This window comes from Vanessa tameamea, chromosome 3, assembly GCF_037043105.1.
Source record: "Vanessa tameamea isolate UH-Manoa-2023 chromosome 3, ilVanTame1 primary haplotype, whole genome shotgun sequence".
Taxonomy (NCBI): Eukaryota; Metazoa; Arthropoda; class Insecta; order Lepidoptera; family Nymphalidae; genus Vanessa; species Vanessa tameamea.
Window position 1 is genome coordinate 8,245,586 of NC_087311.1, and position 23,503 is coordinate 8,269,088.

General features: G+C 30.0%; 1 protein-coding gene across 1 annotated transcript; it reads right to left on the bottom strand.

The window, feature by feature from the left end:
* Nucleotides 1-18,392: 18,392 nt before the first annotated feature.
* LOC113397485 (beta-1,4-mannosyltransferase egh) lies at nucleotides 18,393-22,911 on the bottom strand. Its single transcript, XM_026635873.2, has 3 exons — nucleotides 22,707-22,911; nucleotides 21,656-22,460; nucleotides 18,393-21,534 (listed from the first exon to the last, which is right to left on the bottom strand). The coding sequence occupies exons 2-3, from the start codon at nucleotides 22,457-22,459 to the stop codon at nucleotides 20,962-20,964; spliced, it is 1,377 nt and encodes a 458-aa protein (XP_026491658.2). The 5' UTR covers nucleotide 22,460; nucleotides 22,707-22,911; the 3' UTR covers nucleotides 18,393-20,961.
* Nucleotides 22,912-23,503: the final 592 nt, after the last annotated feature.

Sequence of the window (23,503 nt, forward strand, 5' to 3'; positions counted from 1 at the left end):
TGGGAATCACTGGTTTAAAGTAAAATATGTTTAAGAAAATTACATTGTATCCCAAACAGGTAAAGCATACTGGATAATAAGTAAACTTGAATTAGAAGTGAAAATCCTTACACACTAATAATAAATCCCAGCATCAGATATACTCACAATATGATCGACATGGTAATTAAACAAAAACTTGTGGTCGAGGCGCACACCCTTGTTTTATTTAGATTGTAATCGAATTTTAAAGGATTTTTTTATGGAAAACAGGCAGGTCGTTGCATAATTAATTACATTATTTGAGAATATTTGATTGATAAAATATCCGAACGTTTAAAATTATCACAAATATTATTATTTATAATAAAGATTTAAATGACGTACTCCTTGAGCCTTGAGGTACTCTTGATGAAGGACTACCAAAAACATTTAATGGTAGCTATTTAACTGCGTTAACGGCGATAAGCAGTTAACGAACGTTGTAGATCGTCATGTATATCGACTTCTGCAAGTTTATTAATAAGCAAGAAGTGGTGTATTTTATCGATTGCCTTTGTGTATTCGATATACGTCTATCTGACAGCTATGTTTCATAACAAATGTCAAGTGCTGAAAAAATTGAATAAGATTAAAGACGTCGACTTTTTATTGATGAAAACGTATTGCTTTTCACTTAAGACAGGTCTAAAAGGAGGACTACAAAGTAAAGAAATAAGAAATATATAAAAATAACATCAAATCATATTTTCAAACAATAAAGTTATTTACATATTATCTCCTAAAAAACATTACTAATAATTCCAGCATTTTTTGTAAAATTTAAGTGTCTGCCTAACTATTTTAATAAGATATTTGGTCGCAATTTATTAGTTAATTATTATCGTTAGTTACATTTTTCAAGACTCTATTGTAGAAAACGTCGGTTGCCGCTTCCACATCTAAATCAATAAGTACAATGTATGAATTTATATCACTTAACTTATTGTTGATGCTTTCGGAATCAGTAGTACGAATCAATAGGATTTCCTCGTGTCACCCATAAATAAATATAAGGTGAAGGTTATTGGTAAATTTGTTTGAGACATACACAAAATAAGTATACAGCTTAAGTAAATATTTAGAAATGAAAAGTTCTAGTTATTCTTAAGATTCATGGTGACTTCAAAAATATCTGTAACAGCTCCACTGATTACAATACCAGTTGAATGTACAGTATATCAGTGGTTTGTGGCTTTTAAAACTCCACATACCTAAGCTGTTAAGATCTCGTAGAATCTTGCACGTTGTAGATAAAATCATACAATTCTACACTAAAAACTATAACCAAAGTTTGTTTCTAATAAATAAATTATGTCATAATTAACTTCAAGGACATTGCGAAAAAACACATTGGACTTGGAATGTAAGCCCCGAACGTTTTGATAATAAATAATTCTTTCAATCTACGTATTCGTGTGACTCGTCACACAAATACTCATTTTTATACTCCTACGTAAATTATATAAAGACGAGCAAGTTCGCTTATACGTTGTATATATTTTATGTTTATTTAGTTTTTGTTACGAAAGAAAACGAAACGTTTTACCTTTCATTTATTTATTTAATTTAAAAGAAACTTGAGCAATTATATTTTAAGAATAGAACAGCTCGTAATAGATTCTAAAAGATTCCAATTTCATCCACAAATTACGGTTCATTATAAATTAAAATTACTTTAAACGAATCCACTTTGTTATGATAATAAGCGCATGGTTATAGATCTACCTAAAATTTAATTAATAGCTAGGTAGAATTTATTTTATCAAGTTTAGTATTTTTTTCCTCCGTATAAATTAAATTCAGAAAAGCTCAGTCTGTTACCTTCTAAAATCATCTGCGTAAAATCAATAAACAGAGGTACAAGAAACATTCATATTTTATAAACTTAAATAAAATATGAAAGATGGCATTTTGAATAAAGATGTAAACACGACTTTACGATATAAATTTGGCTTACAATAAACCCCTCTACCGATGGCATTGAAGTCAAATATATTTGGTATTGATTTAGGCAGTTAACTGATTTACCTTAAAGGGCTTGTTGAATTAGAAGACCTTTTCAAGAAACTAAACGTCAATGTACACTGATAGCACAATGGATCACTATTGAATCAAACGACATCAAGCAATTTAATTTAAACCGTCGTTTTTCAGATTATTTTTCTTGAAATAAAAATATAACACAATATTTTAAAATTAATAGAGTATTTATCTTTTCATAATATATAATACAAATCATCAAAATGATTTATATATGTCACCGTATAATTATAATTACCGTTAGATTATAATCTATTTCGTAAAATTGTGAACATTCGAAAGATTTTGAATCGAAACTTACTGCTTACAATTTGAGGCATTACTTTTCGGTAGATTATAATCTACCCAAGATAATTAAAGTTAAATTACAAAAACTCTTACCTAATCTAACTGAAAAATTATAAACTATCGAAAATGTATACGTTTTTTTGTAGTTGAATCACCGACCACATTCTTCCGACGGTTACAATCTCGCGATATAGATTATAATCTAACAGTATTAACAATACTATGGTGATAAATATATGTTCCTTTTTCTTCCGACGTACATTAGTAGCGTAAAAATTAACACGAAGATGTTTTTGTAATTTAAATGTTGTAAAATCCAACGAGTGTGGTCAAAGTTGCGGTCATTAAAAAATGTAAATATTCCATGATAATGTGTGACGCAAACGTAATTTGACCCTCGTTAAATTTTTCACACTTCTGGGACAACACACTAGAATTTGTCTAGGGGTTTTAAATAAATAAAACAACCCTTTTAAAAACTAACACAATTAGGAAATACGATATAGCCTAAATAAGGGTAAAAAATTGACATTAAATATACAATACACATGACTTTATAAAAATGATTTAGTTGTCACTAAATTACACAAGAAGTAAAATTATTAAGTAAGTTATTTTTATTTCAACAATCTATTGCTATTTCACTTCCACTCGTTTAATATAAATCAATAAGACTATCTTACCTGTAGTAGATCTCCCTTGAGGTAAATGTTTACTTGAAGTCTTTGATTGAAAGCGGAACGTGGTTTGAATTATGAGTAATCTTACATACATCTATGCATTATATATTTATACGCTTTAGTATTATCAGGTTCATATACTTACTTTCGTATATAACAGTTACATATGTAGGAGTAACAACAAAGGAATATCCATCGGGAACGATGACAAATGGAGCAATGTGACAAACGTAGAATTCTTTTGAATTGATTTTTCTTTCATTCGATATTTCCATGCGATAGACGAATAGCAGATAACACTTATGAAATAAATTTTCCTAATCTCACCTTGATGATGTCATCACCATAGACAAGTAATAATTATCGTATTGTACTGGCATTATTACTTAACCGATATCACTGTTTGTTTAAACGACAAAATAATTTCATTTATTTTTCCTAAAATATTACCTGGAATTATACAATATTAACAAACTATTTCGAAAACAGTTTTTTGTCAATAATATCACTGTTATATTAACACTACAATATTACTTACCTGAAAAGAAAAAAAAACATACATTAATATAACGCTCATAATTTGAGTGTTTTTTTTAATGTTAATATATACATTTTAATTAAAATAATATAAAAATAAGGTTTTATTTAAACTGTATAATGTATATACCTACATGATCATATTTCAACGAACGATAATAAATTTTAATGAAATAATTAAGTGCTTCAATACCACTCCAATTATACGAGAAATGCATATCATTTTCATTCGAATATTTCTTTTCTATAATATCAGGTGACCTTTTGTTCTTACTGTACAAGAAAATATTGTACCTAACATTGTTTTTTATACATAACTAATTATGAGGAAAACATCCAAAGTATGGCTCCTTACATAGTAAGGAGTACCGAGTCCTTACTTACGTTTAAACTTTAAAATTTTAGCAATATACAGAAATAAAACCATAGTAGAGATTTTTAAAAGATACATTATTAAAATCTATTTTTTTGCCTCCTTCCATAAAGAAGTAAGGAGCAGCGTATCTCAATTCAATTCCGCTTGTTGTCACTCACGGGGAATGGCCAATAAAACTTGTCACTGTTGCAAAGAACGTAAAAGTACGACTATAAAGTGTTAACGAGCGCCTTTACATAGCTCGTCTAAAGTCTACTTATCTACACAAACATCGCTCAAATTGGAAACGAAAACAACTAAATAAGGTATATTGAGGGAATTACGAGGTAATGAGATCATTCTCATGTAGCATTGTTGCAATGTAGCGAATGTCTGGAAACGAATACGGTAACGTTTTATTGCTCTTTAATTTTATTTTAGGAACAGGGCTATGAAATGTAATTTTATTTACAATAAATGAAATAAGATATAAGAAATGACGTAATCAGAAAGCAACGAGGTAATTAGCAGGATGTTTTATAGTCGTGTAGGTGTGTATATGTGCGTATTCTACGGACTGCGGTGTTTCATAAATATTAAACCTTTCGCTAAGAATAAGAATTATAGCAATTTTACGCCCATGCATTAAACCTGTATAAAATATAATTTCTCATAACTGAAACTTGTAAGTTTCGTTAAAATTTTAGTAATGTTTAGAAAGGAAAATTAAACGTTCGACGAGTAGCAGGGGCGCGAAATTTTCCTCATTTTATCAGTTAATATACTTCACCAAACAAAACGATAACAAGCTAAACAGATAAGCTTTGCACTGGTTGCACTTTATAAACCGTGACAATGTGATCTTAACATTGAATGGCGTCACAAGCACTGTGACGCCAGAGGACGAGACTGGTACATAACTCACGTTTCTCGTATGACGTCACTACGAAAATGAACCCGGCATCCCAGTTTTGGGTCAATGGCCAATCTACAAATAGAAAAGATCCAATTTAAATTTACCGTTGCACTTAACGTGCTATATCAAATCATATTTCGTGAATGTTCTTCATATATTAAAGGGATTACATTTTTTATGCTATAAATTTGTGTTATTTCTTTACTTTTAAGAAACACATTGTACAATTGAAATGAGCATGAATATTCACGTAATCTGAATTATTATATAAGTACTTCTATTACAACTAACCGATGATAAGATTAAAATTATTTATGCGGTACTAACTGTCGCGATAATTTGACAATATGAAACATATACTTATAGAAATTAAAATGTTTAATATTTGTATGCCTATTTTTAAAATTATCATAAAATATTAAACCCAAACCTAAAATTGTAACTTTTATTTAAATTATAATTTATGCCTTTATTTATTATAAATGTATCTATTTCACACAAAATGGCATTAAATTAATCTAAGGCATTAAAGAGCATGTCATCCCTTAGCGTCTACAATAATATGTACATTTATTATATACCCTTCATCTTCGTTCTGATCACTGTCCACACCATTACAATCAACGTCACTCATTTCTAATAGTCACTATATCACGACTAGCACTCGACCCAATCTCTTCGTGCCAATACCGAATACTGTCATAATTTGCCCTTGGTAAAAGATTACCTTTACTGCAAGCTATATTATTAAATTAAGTGAAGTTAACTTATAGACAACATGAAGCATGCGCTATACGTTCGACGACACACAGGTCACGAACGCACGCTTAGGGCTTCCTCATAATCCCTTTAAAGAATAACTTGTTTCGTACACTGCTTTGAATATTTTTATATTTAGCTTGTTTTTTTCGCATATTGCGATTACATAATTTAACTAGCAATCGTCAGCACTGTTGTCTGCAATTACATTTACGTTTACTTAATATCTTAAATTAATAGCTAAATATATTTCTAAATCTTAATTGGATTTGTACTATCCATAATATTCATAAAAATCCATTCTTATGATATTATGACGCGACAAACTGTCTCAAGGTAGCAGGCAGCATTAAAATAATCGAGCGTTTATCCTCGTCAAATGTTTTTTAACTATTCAATTTAGTAAATCAAATAATCGTGTCATTATTCTCTTCATATAAATGTAGTATGTACCACCATGAACACAAGGGTCAATAAAAAAGATGTGATCGTCACGAGACACCCAGCAGACGTGAAATATCAAAGCTAAAGATTATTTATTGAAAACATGAATAAAACCAATAAATATACACTATACGTGCCACATACACACACACGAGAGTAGAGAATGGTGGCGCTTCTCACTCTATGACCGGCAAGGACCAGACCTGGAGGCTGGAGAACTGACACGAGGTAAATACGATGGAACTCCTAAACCCTTCCCCCTATAAAATCCGAGTTTTGATTCTACAGAACCAGGATCTTGAGCCAATTTCCGCCTGCAGAAGTCTATCAACCCCAACGTCCCCGACATTAAACCCCTCTTTTTATCACTAAAACTCGAAAGAACTTACACAAGCTTACTTAAGCAAAATAAATATCACCGTTGCGTCTAAAGTAAACATAGCAACGTGCACGAACCAGAAGACCAGTGTAATAGGCCCTGTAACAATATAGAGGTATCCGATAACACTACAATTATATATGTCCTTGACTTCGTTTTAGCATATAATCTTACACATCTGATCACCTCGACAACGCCAATACCAAATGCTGACCTCCCATTCGGGCGGATACCAGGTTTCTGTAGATACTAATTTTGTACACTGCTGGTTACGCACTTCACACCGGCTCACTTTTGCACTGCTGTTGATTGTCACAATAAGTCAGCAGAATGAAATAGAATGCGGTCCTTCTTTGCATTCTACTCATGGAATGCAGATTCTGCGGCCTTGATTCTATGGTATGGATTCGCTTTTAGCCGGTTGATACAGACATTGACTCTAATGTAGGTCTTCGGAATATGAAACTATTTAATCCGTTCTCAGCAACGCCCATCGGTGACAAGTTTCACCTTAATTTGTTTGTTTCTGCTTACGAATTACAAAGACCAATACCACGATAAATACCAGGAATTTAGAAAGGAATACAACTCTCTCATTACGTCTAGACGTAGTCGGAAGACATTATCGAAATTGATAAGATTGATGCACCTTCCTTCAGCAACATTTGCGTTCTGGTCTCACATTAAGACTGACTTAGGAAATTTCTGTCAACCTTCTTTTCCATTTCTGTCAAGAGGTGATGATTCGTTGGCCTGTGCCGCGAAGGAGAAAGCTGATCTTTTAGGCTCTTTTTTCGCATCCAAATTGACTTTTGGTGACCGAGGAAAATCACCTCGTATATTAACGTCGTATGATACCACGATGCCGAAGGTAAATTCCGGGATATTGAAATTTGCAAAGCACTTATTTCCTTAGACATTCACAAGATCAGTGAGTCCGACGATATCGATTTTTACATCAAAATTTCTTGGTATCACTATAGATCCTAAGCTGCAATTAGGGCCTCATATTAATGGGTTGGTGAATAGATGGAGCTCTGAAGAATTTGCAGTTAAGATAATTAGATTCGCCTTGCTTATTTTCGTTTCTTCCAAATCATCCTATTCTATGGCATTCTGCTCGTGGCGATTTTTATTCGACTGTGACGTCCCGACAATCTGAAGTCACCTAGACCTAGTCACACTTTGATGATCCCTATGACGATCTTTTGAAACACAGGAAAAGTTATAGAGACATTGAAATATGCATTGGAATTTAAATAATCGGATGGTTTGGTTAATAAGTAAAAGCAAGGTGTTGAGAAGGTGAGGAAACAAATATTAACCTCAAATATATAATTATCTTGAAATATATCTATGTAAATGGTACAAGACGGAAATCCAGTATAAACAGCTTAAAAGAGACGATAAAATATATATAGTCTATCAAAACAAGTAAATAATCGTAGAAGAAAAAAATATTGATGAGAACCAAATGTCCATGTTGAAAAAGGAATCTTCATCAGATATCGTTCCTACTTACAATTCTTAAAGCTAAAAGGGTGCATACTTAACAAACAAAAATAAACACAGATTTTTATTAAGGTGCGGAGTATATTTTAACTAAAATGAGGCAAATGTAAGAAAGAACTAAGACAACCACTAAACGACAGCTACACGATAGTAATTTCGCGCAGTTTTTGCTATACGAAAATAAGGAAAACGAAGAAATGTATGTATGTATGTATGTGTAATTGTTCGTTTATTACAGAGATGATACAGTAAAAACCTTTATTCGAAAAGACGTAACTGTCCCAAACAATACACTGCGATTTTCGAGCAGCTAACTAAAACAGAGGGGACGCTGTTTAATTCGATCGCAAGCCTTGTTGAGTTTGTAAGTTACGGAGCGTCTGTAATAATACATATAGTTATAGATATAAATATTAAGTATAAAATACAAATTTACACCTCCGCACCTATTCTCGAGGGTGGATATTCGTAAATCTCCTCTTACCCCTCTGCAACGGATGTCTATGTAGTGGTATACCTTCATTACATAGACATCCGTTACGGAGGGATAAGAGTTTTTTTTTTTATTTTTAACGCCGCCGCAAGCCTCTAGTACAGCAACTTACCGACGATATTTTACGGATGGCTCTATACTATACCTATACTCAAATTGAAACCCTGAAAATGTTATTCTTAAAAATTCAAGAAAAGACAATTATCGCGATTTGATAGTTTACCGTCGTTTAACCGACATTTTTTTGATTTATTTAATTAAATTTAAAGGTCGAAGATTGAATAATAAAGGGCAGTGTATTATATATTTATTTTTCAATATATAATATATCTCTTATATAACTTATAGGTCCACTTGAAATTTGAATTTTAATAGATGCAGTCAATACAAGAAATTTGTAGTAATGGCGAATTTGTAAACTTTAAATAAGCATAAAATATATTGATAGAAATTAATAGAATACAATTATTTTGAGATAACATTAACGACTCTAATAAAGATGACTATATTAAACTAAAAGCAAGGAAAAAATTATTTAAAAAAAAGATCAAAACTACAATCCAAAATACTAATGTTTTGCCTATTCTTAAAGTAAAAAGCATGCAAAAGATATATCATCGAATAATTGTCTTATAACTCCCCATGAGACGCTTAACAAATAAAATAAGCTCTTCAATCAATCTAAACCTCTGCTTGTCCACAAAGTTTTAATAGATTGGCTTCGATAGTACCTACCTGCACTTACCGTAATGGCCTTGTGATTGTTTTAATAGATAACAGGCTTCGTAGAAAATATTCTTCCTATCTTGTACAAAGGTACATTTATGTAAATTATTATAGAAAAAAAATTGACTTACGTACCACTGTCGAAGATTTTCATTTGAAAATCTTGACTTGACTTTGACTACTACTTTGTTTCTACAAGATTACCATTTCGGATTAAATCATAATACTTACTTAACACGAAATTCGAGATCTCTGTAATCTACAGTGCAATTTAAAGGTGACAGTGCAGTTATACAATTATACAATTTTAGAATAAAAAAACCACGACGTAGTATCATAAAACCGTAAAAGGCAGTCGTTTGTAGGTAATAATGGAAAAGTGTAAGAAGGTACTTACTGAATATTTGCCAGTTCTTCTTAGTAGAATCAAAGTTCCGAACCAATGGCAGTTTTACATTTAACGATTCAAAAGTGCTTGTAAAAGTCTAATTAAATAAAGTATATTTTGATTTTAAAACATTATAAGTGGGTAGTTCCTATGTTGGTTTTATTAAAATTAATTACTTTAATAGATTACTTGTTTTCATTACTTGTTTTAGTTACTAATAATTAAATCGGAGACATTAAGTATTGAAAAAACTAGGTATTTGTCTACTGTGAGCTTAAGTGAATATTTTCTATTACATTTTTTGACTACATATGTTTTTATAACTACGCATACCACATGTGACAAGCAAGTAGTGAAAAATAATACAATATCGAATCGATTGGTTCCTCATATAACAAAAATTTGAAAAAATTTATACCTACAGCTAAAAATTTTTCACAAACACAGAATTCATCAAATGGGCGCAAATGGGTTGATGACTTTTTTTCTTCGTTATGTTGCAACTCGTGATAAAGCAGAGCCTAGATCTCGTGACGTCCCGTTCTTGCGGATTACCTTTAGTTTTTATTATAATTTTGAATTTCAGCTTCAGAGATGAGCAAGTAAATTAGTACATTGTGTTTTTCAAAAATGTAACGACGAGGTACTTTTTATTAAAATACATGAAAAAATATCGCTCACTATCCACAATTAGAATAAGATTTCTATTATTTTATAATATACTAATAAATGATTTATTTTGCTTTTGGTATATAATAAAATTTGGTCTACACAAACACAAACTACAATAGAACAATGTATCGTTAATTACAATTTATATTCTTATGATCAATTTTTCGTTTTAAAAACATAATCTTATCCTCACCTAGCATTGATAACGTTAGTTACGATATAAAATTAATATATCTAAATATTAAAAAAATCAAAATATCCCCTAAATTATTAATTTCAAGGTATCGCATATGTAAAATTGAACTTGCAGTATTGTGGCATGCTCCATCCGCCTATTTTCCGCTGACCTACCATGCAATGGTAATGGATCGAAATAATACTTTATTTCACGCCTCACTGTTTTTCATTGCGTAGTCTGAAATATGTTTTTATTTTCTCCAAAACGACTGTTCCAATTACAAAGTATGGGTACTTGAAACTATTAGTTTGATAAACATTTAGTTTGATAAGTATAATCACAGCCAAAAAAACTTAAGTACAAGTACTTAATTTTTTTTAAAATATGTAATGACCGCGATTACAATACAAAGAATGTCGGTGATGGAAAAAAGTTAATAATTAGTCAATTAGAATAAAGCTGACGTAATAGATAGGATCAAAATCGTTTCTTTAAAGTTTTTGCAGCCTAGCAACTCTATGGAGTATTAAAATGTCAATTTAATAATACCGAGTGCTTTAATTGTTGTAATGTGATTTCTATAGTCAATAATTAGAAATATGTAAATCGGTGGAAGAAAAAAATATTTTTTATTGAAAATTTAATTATTTTATTTTTATCAAAATTTTTAAAATGAGTATAATATAGTATTATTATCAATGTGTTGATACTAACGTCGCGTCGTCTGTACGCTCCGATCTTTTAAACTACGCAAAAATTCAATGCGTTGTTCATCAATAAAATTTAGTATTGTTATAATTATGCGATTCTAAGTTGTCATACTGACATGATTATTCTTAAAAAAATATCTTTAAAAAAATGAAAAACTAAAAATACACTCGTTTTTTTATTATTACTATTTTCGTTTCCCACGTGTTAAAAATATACAGTATCCAATTTTGTGAAGTAAATTTAATATTGTAATATTGTTCACTATCTTATGTTAACATCATTTTTCAATATCGTATCTATCTTATCTCAAGTCTCCCTCATATTTAGGTAACGAAATACATTCAAGAAGTACGCAAATAATTTTAAATTATGATTGTATGTCAGCTTATAAGCCGTTAAGCTCCCATCTCTTAAAAAATGAAACGAGTCAGTTACTAAAAATGAAAATTGATGAAATAAACTTAACGTCAACGTAACGGAATTCTAATTCTTATAATTCTATCTCATTATTTTTCAAAAAGTCTTTTAGCTTTAGAGCTACGAGACTTTCAACTTTCTACGAGTACCTCTATTATAAAATGTTAGACATGGTTTTCCTTTTACCTACAAGTACAGCAAAACTCTGTAAGGCTAATTTTAATAACATTATGCAGTTATATGTGTTCTCTCAAAAAGTTATCTTATTTAGTTAACTAAATAGTACCAAAACACAAACATAAAAATAGAATAGTTGGTATTTAATTTTTGTTGTAAAATCAAAATGCGAATTATGTTTACTTAAAATGTTCATTAGATAATAAAACTTGAAATATATCATAAAAATAATTCAAATACATCTGTAAAATACTCGTATATCTTATAAATAGTCAAGTATCATACTAACAATAGAAAAAGGTCATGATGAAATGAGTGCAAGACTCTTTAATCCAGCTAAACTATTTCTTTAAAAGAGAACAGTGTTTGCACCTAAAACATTTTTGGTACAAGCTTTTATTTAACTTTCCCAAATAGTGAATGTGTGAGGTAAAATTAATTTTAACATTCGTTGATATTCATGTAGGATGTCATCATGTAGGTATATATAATTCAATTGTATTTAAGTAACAATAAGGTGTTTCTTGGCAGAATCTAAATACAAATAACGTGATGACTTTATATTTGTAAAGTAACGATTTGAAAGTGCCTGTAAGAGTCTACTAGCCTACTACTAACTAATTTAATATTAAAAGCATTTGCTTTTAATATTAAATTAGTTCCATCCAACCCGATGAAGCGATGAGATACAATCGAATATATTAAATTGAATTAATTTTAGTATAGGAATTTAACAAAACATTTGTTTTAGAAACGTACTATTTTACGCAAAATTAAAATAATTTGTTATACAACATGAAATCATGACTTAATTTTACATTAATAATAATTAATTATATTTCATTAATAACTATGTGTTCATGTTTTCTATAATCTGTAAAATATATCATGTTTTATTTAAAATTTTGAACTGTTTTTGTTTAAGTGAATGTTATTTTAAATTTACTTACCTATATTTTTTACAATATTGTTTCCAAAATATTAAATAAATAAATAATAATTTATTAAAGATTATGCACTCGAAACATTACAATTGAATTATTGGTTTAGATTAAGAAAATAAAATCAATTTTCCTCGATTACAGATTTCAGCGTCGCATTTTTTCACCTCTGTGTCGCTATCTTTACTAGTTGAGTCGACAAGGTTATCTGTACCTAACGTTCTTAAATACACTTCTTTAAACACATGATTAAAATTGAAGTGTGCAAAGGCCGAATACAAAATGTTCAAAAAAAACACAGGCTGGTTTTGATAAAAACAAAAACTATTACATTATATTTTTTAAATGTATTTCATTAACCACGTTTCAAAAAGTAATTCCATACTACATAAAAAACCTGTATTTTGCCATTCGTGCTCATAATTTTGGTAACTTGTATGTATGTTTTAGGTCGTAATAAGTAGACATTTAAATTTATTACATATATCTACACTGTGTCCATCCGAATCAGCTTTTGTCTACTGACGGGTAAAAAATTGTTAATCGTTTTAAAGCAAAGAATCGGTATAGACGTTACTCGCTTATTGAGAATTGTAATTACATTTTTTTGCATTCAGTCTCGCTAAGGTTAAAATAAAAATTCTAAAGGTTTCTTTTGATGAATCTTGTAAAAAGTGTTAATGGTAAAAATCTAAACATTTATTTTGTTCTATAATGATTGATCAGTTTTTATAAGAGTTTGGAAATTACTATGTATTCACATAAACATTTACCTTGCGATGTAAACCTTTTTGAATAATTCACTTACATACTTACTACACAAACGTACCTACATGTACAGTGTACATAGATGTATATATACGTAGGTGCCTATATATACATAGTTGTGATTATACCTTTTTTATGAATCATTATTTTTATTACAATTAGTGATTCCTTACTGAATCGTAAAGGTCTAAATCACAAAGTTTAATAGGAATATTATATCAAATGAACTTATATATTTAAATTTCCGACTACTTATGAAAATGTTAATACTATAGAAAATAATTGACATAAAATTAACCGGGTACTAGACAAGCGGTAGCGTGTCAAGCCAAATTTAAGTAATTTAGTATTGTTTAAATTAGGTTATTTGCCACAGAATTGTTTAAAAATGTTGATATCAAAAAATTATAAACATCATAATATATAAACACGAGTCGTAAAGACAAACTTTAACACCAAGTTTTCGCAACCTACGCAAAGTTAACAAATCCGTCAAGGGCCAGGGTGTTCGTTTCTTTAATGAACACTTATCAATCTCCTGCTAAAAAATGTAAACGATATTATTCTGCGGAAGATTATATAAGAAGTTTGGAGTTGCTTATTGGAGTATTCAGTGATTTTCAATAAGGATATTTAAATGTTATCTCAAGCATATGAAAAAAATATATACCTAAGTACTTATTAAGTTTCATACCGATTCTTTTCGGTATACCTAATCTATAATTGGTGGCAGCTTGAAAAATTTATTTACTTAAAAAAAACTATTCAATTTCATTCAATGAAATAATATTTCAATAATTCAATAAATAAAATATGTAGTAAATATAGCAAAGACCTAATTGTCTATGGATTCGTCTTAATGTATTTAATAAGATAACTTTATAATTTTACTTGAATATTATGTGCGAGTAGAGCATTGAAATTTTTAATGTGCCATAGACAAGAAAGTTTATGTTTTGTGTTATCAATTTGTTCTGATTATCTGATGTCATCTTATCAAGTTATTACATTAACATGCAGTGCCTGATCACTTATAAAGAATAGTAATTCGGGACCAAATCATCGTTAGCGCCGGGAATTTCATAGCGCTTAAGTGTTTCATTCAATGCAGTTTATAACAATATATATCGTCCCTACGGACTTTACGCCACGGAAGCGACACAACTTTTTTAAATCCTTTTTTTTTTAATACATACGTATTTTTTCCTTCGTGATAATACGACATTATTAGCTATTTTAGTCACTTTAACAGCAAGTAATTTTACTTACTAGCCTTCTGAATTATTATTTAAGTTCAGGATCACACATATATTTTCGAATTATTAGCGCCGCTCCGTGCGCACCTACATTAAATCAATGGTGAAGTCCCACCAAGTCAGGTGTACGGGCTGCAGTACAGTTCAGTGATGAAGGAAAACGTCCTAAAAAAGTTGAAATAATTTTTATATTCGTGGAAAATTATCAGGCTGTTATATAAACAAAGCATTATGTAAATCTATCGTTTATTTCCTTAATCAAATAAATATTTACACTACAGATATTATTATCGATATGAATGTGCTAAAGAGTACTGATACGATTGCTCTTATGATTACTAAGCATTGACAGATGCGAATAAAATTATAGTATTATTACTCATTTTAACAGAGATATCAGTTTATATCATATATTAGCTTTAAATAGCATGAAGCAACTGAGTCACTGATAAAGAAGATTAAAATTTGTCGATAGGTACAAAACATAGTGAGTCATGAAGCTTAATTTTTCAATATTATAGCTTATGTTTTAACGCATTAGATACATAAACATTCTCTGAGTAAAGCCACATATCTTCATCAAAAAATTTGCAAATTGTTTGCATGCTTATACCATTCATCTAATTGTAATACAACTTTTATGATTGTCCTACGTACCCAAAGGTCAACGGTTTCTAGTCCAAATAAGACAAGATTTTCTGTATTCCTCATTCAAAGGATAAATATACGAATTATAATAACATAACACAAATAATAACTTAATCTACCCTTGCCTAGCAAGGACAGGTCAACTTGTTTTAAAGAAATACAAAGGTTGACAGTAACTCATCGTATTCGAATTTTTTATCCTCCAGCTGCATTAGTTTAAATAATCACATGAACAGTATCTAGCTTCATGGTATGTCGTTATAAGTCGTTTTATTAGATTATTTAACCTAAGTCGATATTTGTTACACGAACTTAACATGCTCTATTTTAGATAGTATTATTAAAAATAAACTTCTTGTAAGTCATTACTTTGTGGTAGGGATTAATAAAGATTCGTCTTGGTCAGTGGCGTAGCTAGGTGGGCAAGGGCCCCGGTGCATAGAAAAATTATGGGACCTTCTTTCCACCCACTCTTTAACTTATATTGCCCTTCAAAAATATAGATAGGAAAAAAAAAAATCTTGTGAGCAGGGTCGAGATTTTCTAGCTTCAGGAGCTGGCGAGTTGGCTGACCAGCTCTTTTCAAAGCTTTGGTTAGAGGGCCCTCTGAGCTCCGGGGCCCTGGTGCACTGCACCATCTGGCCCTACGATTGCTACGCCACTGGTCTTGGTGGGTATCACCCTCTTACTATTTATTGCACCACCAGACAACAATTATTTGTATTATAGTGTTATGGTTTCAATATTGAGTGAGCCATTATGATTTTAAGCTACATACAAGGGACATAACATTTAAGATACGGTGGTGGCAGAATATTAGCAAATAAAGGATTGATTTTTTTTTAAAGTATCTATGAGTGAAGGTGGTCACTTAGGTAACCACTTGTTCGCAACCATACAACAAAAAATCTCGCAATAAAATCAGTAAATATTTCGTTCACTCCGATTGAGTTCCACTGAACCGAAGTTGAAGCTTTTAAATATTGTATACATACATGACAGTTAGGAATATAACCATCAAGGAACAAAAGGTAAAGCCCTAGACTATCGATATATACCTAATCAATAAACGCTAACAAATTGTTTTATTATGCCATTATTTACGAAATTATCGGAAAACTCTAGGCAACGCTTGCCTAGTATTGATCACCCTTACTAAAACCTTTTGATGTTTCTAAAAACATTATTGAAAGTAATTTTGTCTACAAATTAAAAATATCATCAGGACAAAACATATTACAGAAAAAATATTTCTAACGTGACATCGCTGCGCATAATAATATTGTTTACTTATTAACTCGACCTTTAAGGAAAAATCTTCAGAATAACAGTCGCGGAGGAAATTATATTAAAGTCTAATTTAATAATGAGCAAATGTTGGTATAAGTTATTCGCGAGTCGCTAGTCGAAATTCAGAAATATTTATTTCGAACGAAATTATAAAACAACTATACATTTTGGATGAAGTCATATAAAATGACAGGTATTTTTTTTCGTTGTCTAGATAATAATTTGTGATATAAGTACAGTATATGTTATTAATATTTGGTACATACTAAGTATTACAAGCTCGTGTATAATTTATTAACTATTGGAATAACGCATCATTAAAAACAAATCATGAAAATATATTTTTAAAAATTCCTGCGTTTGTTATGTAAGTATGCTATTATGCCAGTCATGACTCATGTTGAGTAATAGGTATTCACAACATTCAGGGATATATATAAAAAAAACTGCACCGATTTTTCCCCAGTTTGTGGTAAGAGTGACTAATTTTTCTACCTCTTGTTTTTCTTCTTAATATCTAGCTCTTAAATACGGAGCATAGGCTATATATAGGGCTATCTATATAAATCATCAATGATTTCTATGTTTGATTAAATATATTACGAATGGTGATTCTGAGGCAAAAATTATATGCACTTTTACTGAAATATAATTGCATTTAATTAATATAAATATGATAATTATGTTGTTCTTCTCAACGATTTCGTCCACGGCGTCCAATCTCAAGTGAGACTAGACAACTACGCAGGACATATTATAGCGTACAAAACCTTATAATTATAATAAATATAAGATGGACAAATCCGACAGGACCAGAACTACGTACTTGAATAATTTGATCAACTTTCAGTTACGTACCTCTTCGTATTTTATTAATTAAATACAAAATTCTAAGTCTATTTTCTTGTATTTAAATTTCGAATTGTTGAAGAGTTCGTTGATCTTGCTCGATTGGGCGATAAATATGCAGTGCGGAAATCTCACACTGCGTGCTCTGTGTTCGCGAAAAATGTCACAGGTCCATCCAGCGCGTCACGTCTCGCACTGATTTATAGACAGGTGGGTGTGATAGAGGGATTACAGCGCGATTGGTGTGGATGAAATACATAAAAATCTTTAAAAATATTAGAAAAAATAATCTGCAAAAATAAGCCCAAGGTTCTCTTCGTATTGTGTTACTAAATATTTCACTGTAAATAATAATGACTTCTTATTATTAGCTGTGGAAAAAAAAACATTAAGAGGATGTGTTTTTTGCATATTTGTTTAAATTAATTATAGTAAGAGTTTATATATATATATATATATATATTAAGGGATAAGTAGTGTATTTCATTAAAAATATTACCCATAGAAAAAGAATCGACCTTATTTTATATCTTGATCTCACGTTTATAAAATGAAGGGTCATATGCAAGCCCGTTTGGGTAGGTACCACCCACTCATCAAATATTATACCACTTCACAGCGATATGTAGTATTGTTATGTTCCAGTTTGAAGGGTTAGTGCGGTATGTTACTACAGGCACAATGAACCTTAGCTCACAAGGTTGGTGACGCATTAACCATATAAGGAATGTTTAATATTTCATACAGTGCTAATGTCTGTGAACGGTGGTGACCACTCACCATCAGGTGGCCCATTTGCTCGTCCACCTGCAAAACCACCACGTTACAATCTTGATAACGTTTTATTACAACCAACAAAGATACTTTTATTTTATGTTTATTTATGTTTTATTAAATATCTGCTTAATACTATAAGTAATTTAAAAGTGAGAAAAAAAACACAAATGTACTCAATCTGAAATCACTTTTAATTCAATATAAGTATATCCGTAAGAATGAGGTGCGAATTATCAGTTAAAACCATGCATGCGAGAATGGGTTATCTTATCAATAATATGATTATTGGAAATCCAGTAAACCACAATTATTACTTAGATATGCGATATAATGAATAATTTGATGTGGAAGATTTGGTTTGTTCGTTCTTGGGATTCACAATCACTTTAATATTTAAAGGTTATTGTTTTGTTTTATTCATTAAATCTATAAACATAATTGAATTTGACGTTTTTGCGTGATACTGTCAAACGACAAATGCGTATGATAATTATAAAAACTTTGATAAACTAATTCTACACATATATCAATGATAATACTATTTTCCAATTATAAAATAAAATTCACTAAATATACCAACTCAAATTCAGTTTCTCAAATGCTTGCTATAATCACATAATTGTGTAATTCTTTTAATTGGGGACGTGTCAGTATGTGGCAGTTAATTGTTATAATAAGGTACGATTCACATCGAACGCGTCGCATCGAATCGAGAAATGGACTTTAAATATTGTGCAGACAATTCAATTTCCATTACCACGCGCGCGATTCGATGCGACGCATTTGATGTGAATCGTCCCTAAGGGAGCGCAAGGCACCGATTGACACCTTGTAAACGACGATTTGACTCTTACATGCGACGAAAAATTTGACAATTATATATTAAACATACGTAATATTATTTTAATAACTATCATACTTAATTACATTTATGACTAGTCTTCTTAAATATGTTTAAGAAGATAATAACAACGCTATTTTTTAAACTGATAATAGTGATTGATATTTTTTATATCTAAGTAAACGAAGTACAATACTGAGGACAATTTTACGTTTCACACAAAATTTTCTTTACATCATAATTTACATGAAAAACAAGAACGTATACTAAACGTAATACTTTTACTAAGCTACTTAAATTTAAATTTTGAACATTCCTTCAGGTCGTAATTACAAAACGGTATTAAGGTATCAACAATGTCTTTTTAGCTTGTTTTTTTTTTAGAGATCATTTACAAAATACCATAAACAGGTTTTATATATGAAACTTGTAAAAATCGAATGTTTTGTGACTTACATATTGAATGGTTAACATTTTAAACAAAAATTTACAAATTTCTGTACAATAAAAATAGATAGATTGTGTCATAACTATATTCAACGCATTATATTTTAAAATAATATAGTAGAGACGAAGCCATAACGTCAGCATCGCGCGAATTTTTATATAGTAGTTTTAATTTTTATTACAAATTGGTTTCCGGTACCTGAGCTACACGAAAATTATTAGTTTTTTTTAAATTAAAATGCTTCAGGTTTTATATTTGAATCATATAAATTGTGTCTACAAATTCAAGCAAGGCTGATGTGTTGATGATAATAGAATTGATAATAATAACTTTCCACATGTGACTCTTAGTTGGAAAAGGTTGTATGTAAAATTATGCGTACTTTACAACAAACCATAAAAACTGATATTTTCCTTGTGTTTTATTAATATATTATTCAATATTTCCCTCTGCTTTTTCCATGGTAACTAATTAACTTAACTTCTAAATCATAAAATTTATAATGTCTACAGACAGTTATTGATGAAATTTTAAATTGTAACTTAAATTTTACATAAAACCTTTTACACTAACAGTAAGAACTAAATATTTTGAAAATTTTTCGAATCAAATATTATTTATCTTACCGGAAACATTCCAATTAATTAAAATGTTTCAAATGGAACTACTAGATTATTAGTAAATTCACTAAACTAATAAAATCTCAAAATCCTGAGTCTACATAAATTTAGTTGTATATTTAAGTACATTGTATAGAACAAAACAATGGACATATAACTTACAAATATTTTCGTTATTTAAGTATTTTAATAAATCTTAATGTGTGCCCATGTTTAAATATTTTACATAATAAATATTCATACAAACAATACTCTACACTATAATTCTTACATTATTCTCCTCTAACAGTCTGTTGTGGGTATGGGTAGTTACCATGTTTTTGTGCCGACTTATATCTTATTATTTCCTCATAATCACATGCATTTGTATACTAGAATTTTAATGAATGTCTTTCCATCTGTAGATCTACTAACTTAAAACTGAATACAAACTAAAAATAGTACTAAAACATGCAACAATAACAACAGTATCTACTAAAAAAATATGTTGTTTATAAAAATACAAAATATATTGTTCATTAAGAAAAGTTTTTATTTCTAATCGAAAGTTATACAGACTAAAAATAAATAACAAACTCAATTATGTAATGAAAATTGACAAAACTAAAACTTACTTCTAAATCAAAATTTTAAGTCTTTGGTAATATAGGACAGGTGACTAAATACTTGTTCATGTGTAAAAAATTACAATCACTGATATAAATAAAAAAACAAATAATTATATCAACATGCATTGATCTCTAAGCATTATATTATCAAACAAATCTTAAGTTATTTGTGCTTTGTTTTTTTTATAACTGTATGAAACCAACAATCAAATACTATAAGAATCATACTGTAACTGGTATCTTTACCTCTTTATTTACAATATAAAATTTGTGCTTTTTACCTAACACACCCCATATGACAGCAATATTCTCTATGACTATGTTGAAGGGAATTGTAGCTAACGCTCCTCCAACAAACAGAAAAAATTTAAAAGGGCCAAATCTATGAATTGGAAATGATTTAATAACACCAAATATATACATGTAAATATTGACTGCTCCTATAAAACCACATATAAGATCTAATAATTGTGGACATGGTATAGGACAAAGGGCTGCAAGTAAAATATTGCTAGTTGATAAAGGCAGTGTTACCCATGAGTAACATGATATTGCTAAGAAAATTTTATTAAAAACAGGTATTTCTTGAGAATGAACGACTAATAGTATACCTTGAATCCACCTTTTTCTTTGCTGCATAAAATCCCATAGAGTAAAAGGAGATTTCTCCCACATTTCTCCTTCAACAAAATTAAATGTATATCCTTCCACATACGCTTTCATAGCAAAGTAACAATCTTCTGCGACAGAACCATCAAGACCATTATCAAATGAAACTTTCTTCTCAGCACTGACCTAAAATAATTATGTTATTTGATTAAGACATTATAATATATAATGTTTGATTGAATACTCAATTTATATTGTTTATATAACAATATACAGTCTTGTACTTTTTTAACAAGTTTTTACTTACTTGAGTAACCACATATGAGCCTTTCCAACTGAAAAGTGGTTTGTGAAATAAATAGAATTGAAATCTCAGTTTTCCCATATCATCAGCTACCCGGAAACTGTCCGCAAGTGTTGTTAACCAATTCACAATATGCTCATTCGCATAAGTAATCAAACCTTGGCCAAATTGATGTTGACCATCTAGCACAAAGTTTAATATACCACGAACAGAATTGTCCGTCAATAGAGTCTCTTCATCTAAATGTACAATCCAGTCAGTCCCAGCCAATATATTAACATTATCTTCCAAACAATACTGAAGTGCTCTTGACTTAAACAAGGCACCTGTTTTTGTTTTATACTCGGGTGGCACCACAACTTCTCTTACTCTTCTGTGTTTAGGCAAGTTTAAAGCTTTATCAGTCACAACTTCAATCATAAAGTTCTCCATACCAACATCTATACACATATTCATATTTCTGGAGACATTGTCCCTTACAAGCTTAGGGAAATCACCTCTAGTCACAACCCTTATGCAAATAAAAGGAGCAAGCAAAGGAGATCCTTTCAATTTAATTTTCCCAGGGAATGCATTAAATAATGTTAATCCTCCAAAATTACATAAAACTTGAGGTATTGTTAGAAATGTAAGAAGCCTCAAAGTGTACAAAATAATAGCTCCATAAACGCCGTAGGTTTCCCAAGGATCGATATAAGGCTTCTCTTTGTTGTCTAAATTGATAGCACCAGCAAAGACCAAAAATAAGAATATAAATGATATAAATAGTATGCAATGAAGTAAATGTTGCACTCTTCCTCTAAGCATTCTGAAACAAAATAGTACTTTAATCAATCACAGTATTAGGAAACATTTGAGATGTCTAATCGAGTGAATAATTGTCACAAAAATAAGTTACTACATTTTTTCGGAAAGAAATTAATACAAATAGGCTGAGGATAAGTATGCGCAAATATGCGAACGGTGTTTAAAATAAAGATATTATTAATTAACTGTATATAAATACAAAACAATTTTCCGTTATTCCACTTAATAAAAAATTCTAAAAAATTACCTTACGTTATTCTCGTTGAATTAAAAAATATATCACAGTTGATGGGAACAATGAATACTAAAAATTAACACAATATTTAAAAAGAATTATTATACACTAGAAAAAATATATTTTATACACATTTGTTAAAACTAACAATATAATTTAATAAACGTAAATGTAAGTGAACACCCACTGACTGACATTCAAACGAAGATTAAACAGAAATAGTTGATAGATAATAGGTATGTATGTCATCAGAATTCAGAATAAGAAATAACAGATAATAATTTATATCTAAAGCCTCTAGTACACGTTTGGTCAAAATAAACAAACACGGCTGGATCAATTATTATACGGCATATTTTATATGAATATAACACTGGGATTAGACACCTACTATACATATTTTATTATTATCAAAAGGAAAAATAAAATACTTTTATATTAAAATTTTGCTAAAATTTTATCAGTATCACTAATTAATCATCTTGGTATATATTTATATATATTTAGGTTTCAATTGACTTAAAATAAATTTAAGTTTCCCCGACTTTCGCGTCAATGTTTCGCACGCTAATGGTTGAGCTCATTTTGCCCATTGCATCGAAGCCCAATCGAGCCAAATCCAAGAGATTATATCGAGGCCATTATCAAAACAGCCTCACTTGGGATTCTGAACAAGGTGCGACGTTTTTATATGGCACAACAACTGCTACTGTTGTACAAATCGCAGGTGCAGTCTTGCGTTTAAAAATTGCTCGCATCTTTGTGATGGCTCCGCTAAGTACTTAATGAAGTCCTTGGATCATTTGCGG

Coding starts and splice junctions, on each gene's coding strand:
- LOC113397485 (XM_026635873.2), bottom strand. CDS start 22,459: ATGCTTAGAGGAAGAGTGCAACATTTACTTCATTGCATACTATTTATA. Junction 21,535..21,655: donor GCTCATATGTGGTTACTCAA/GTAAGTAAAAAC, acceptor TAATTATTTTAG/GTCAGTGCTGAGAAGAAAGT.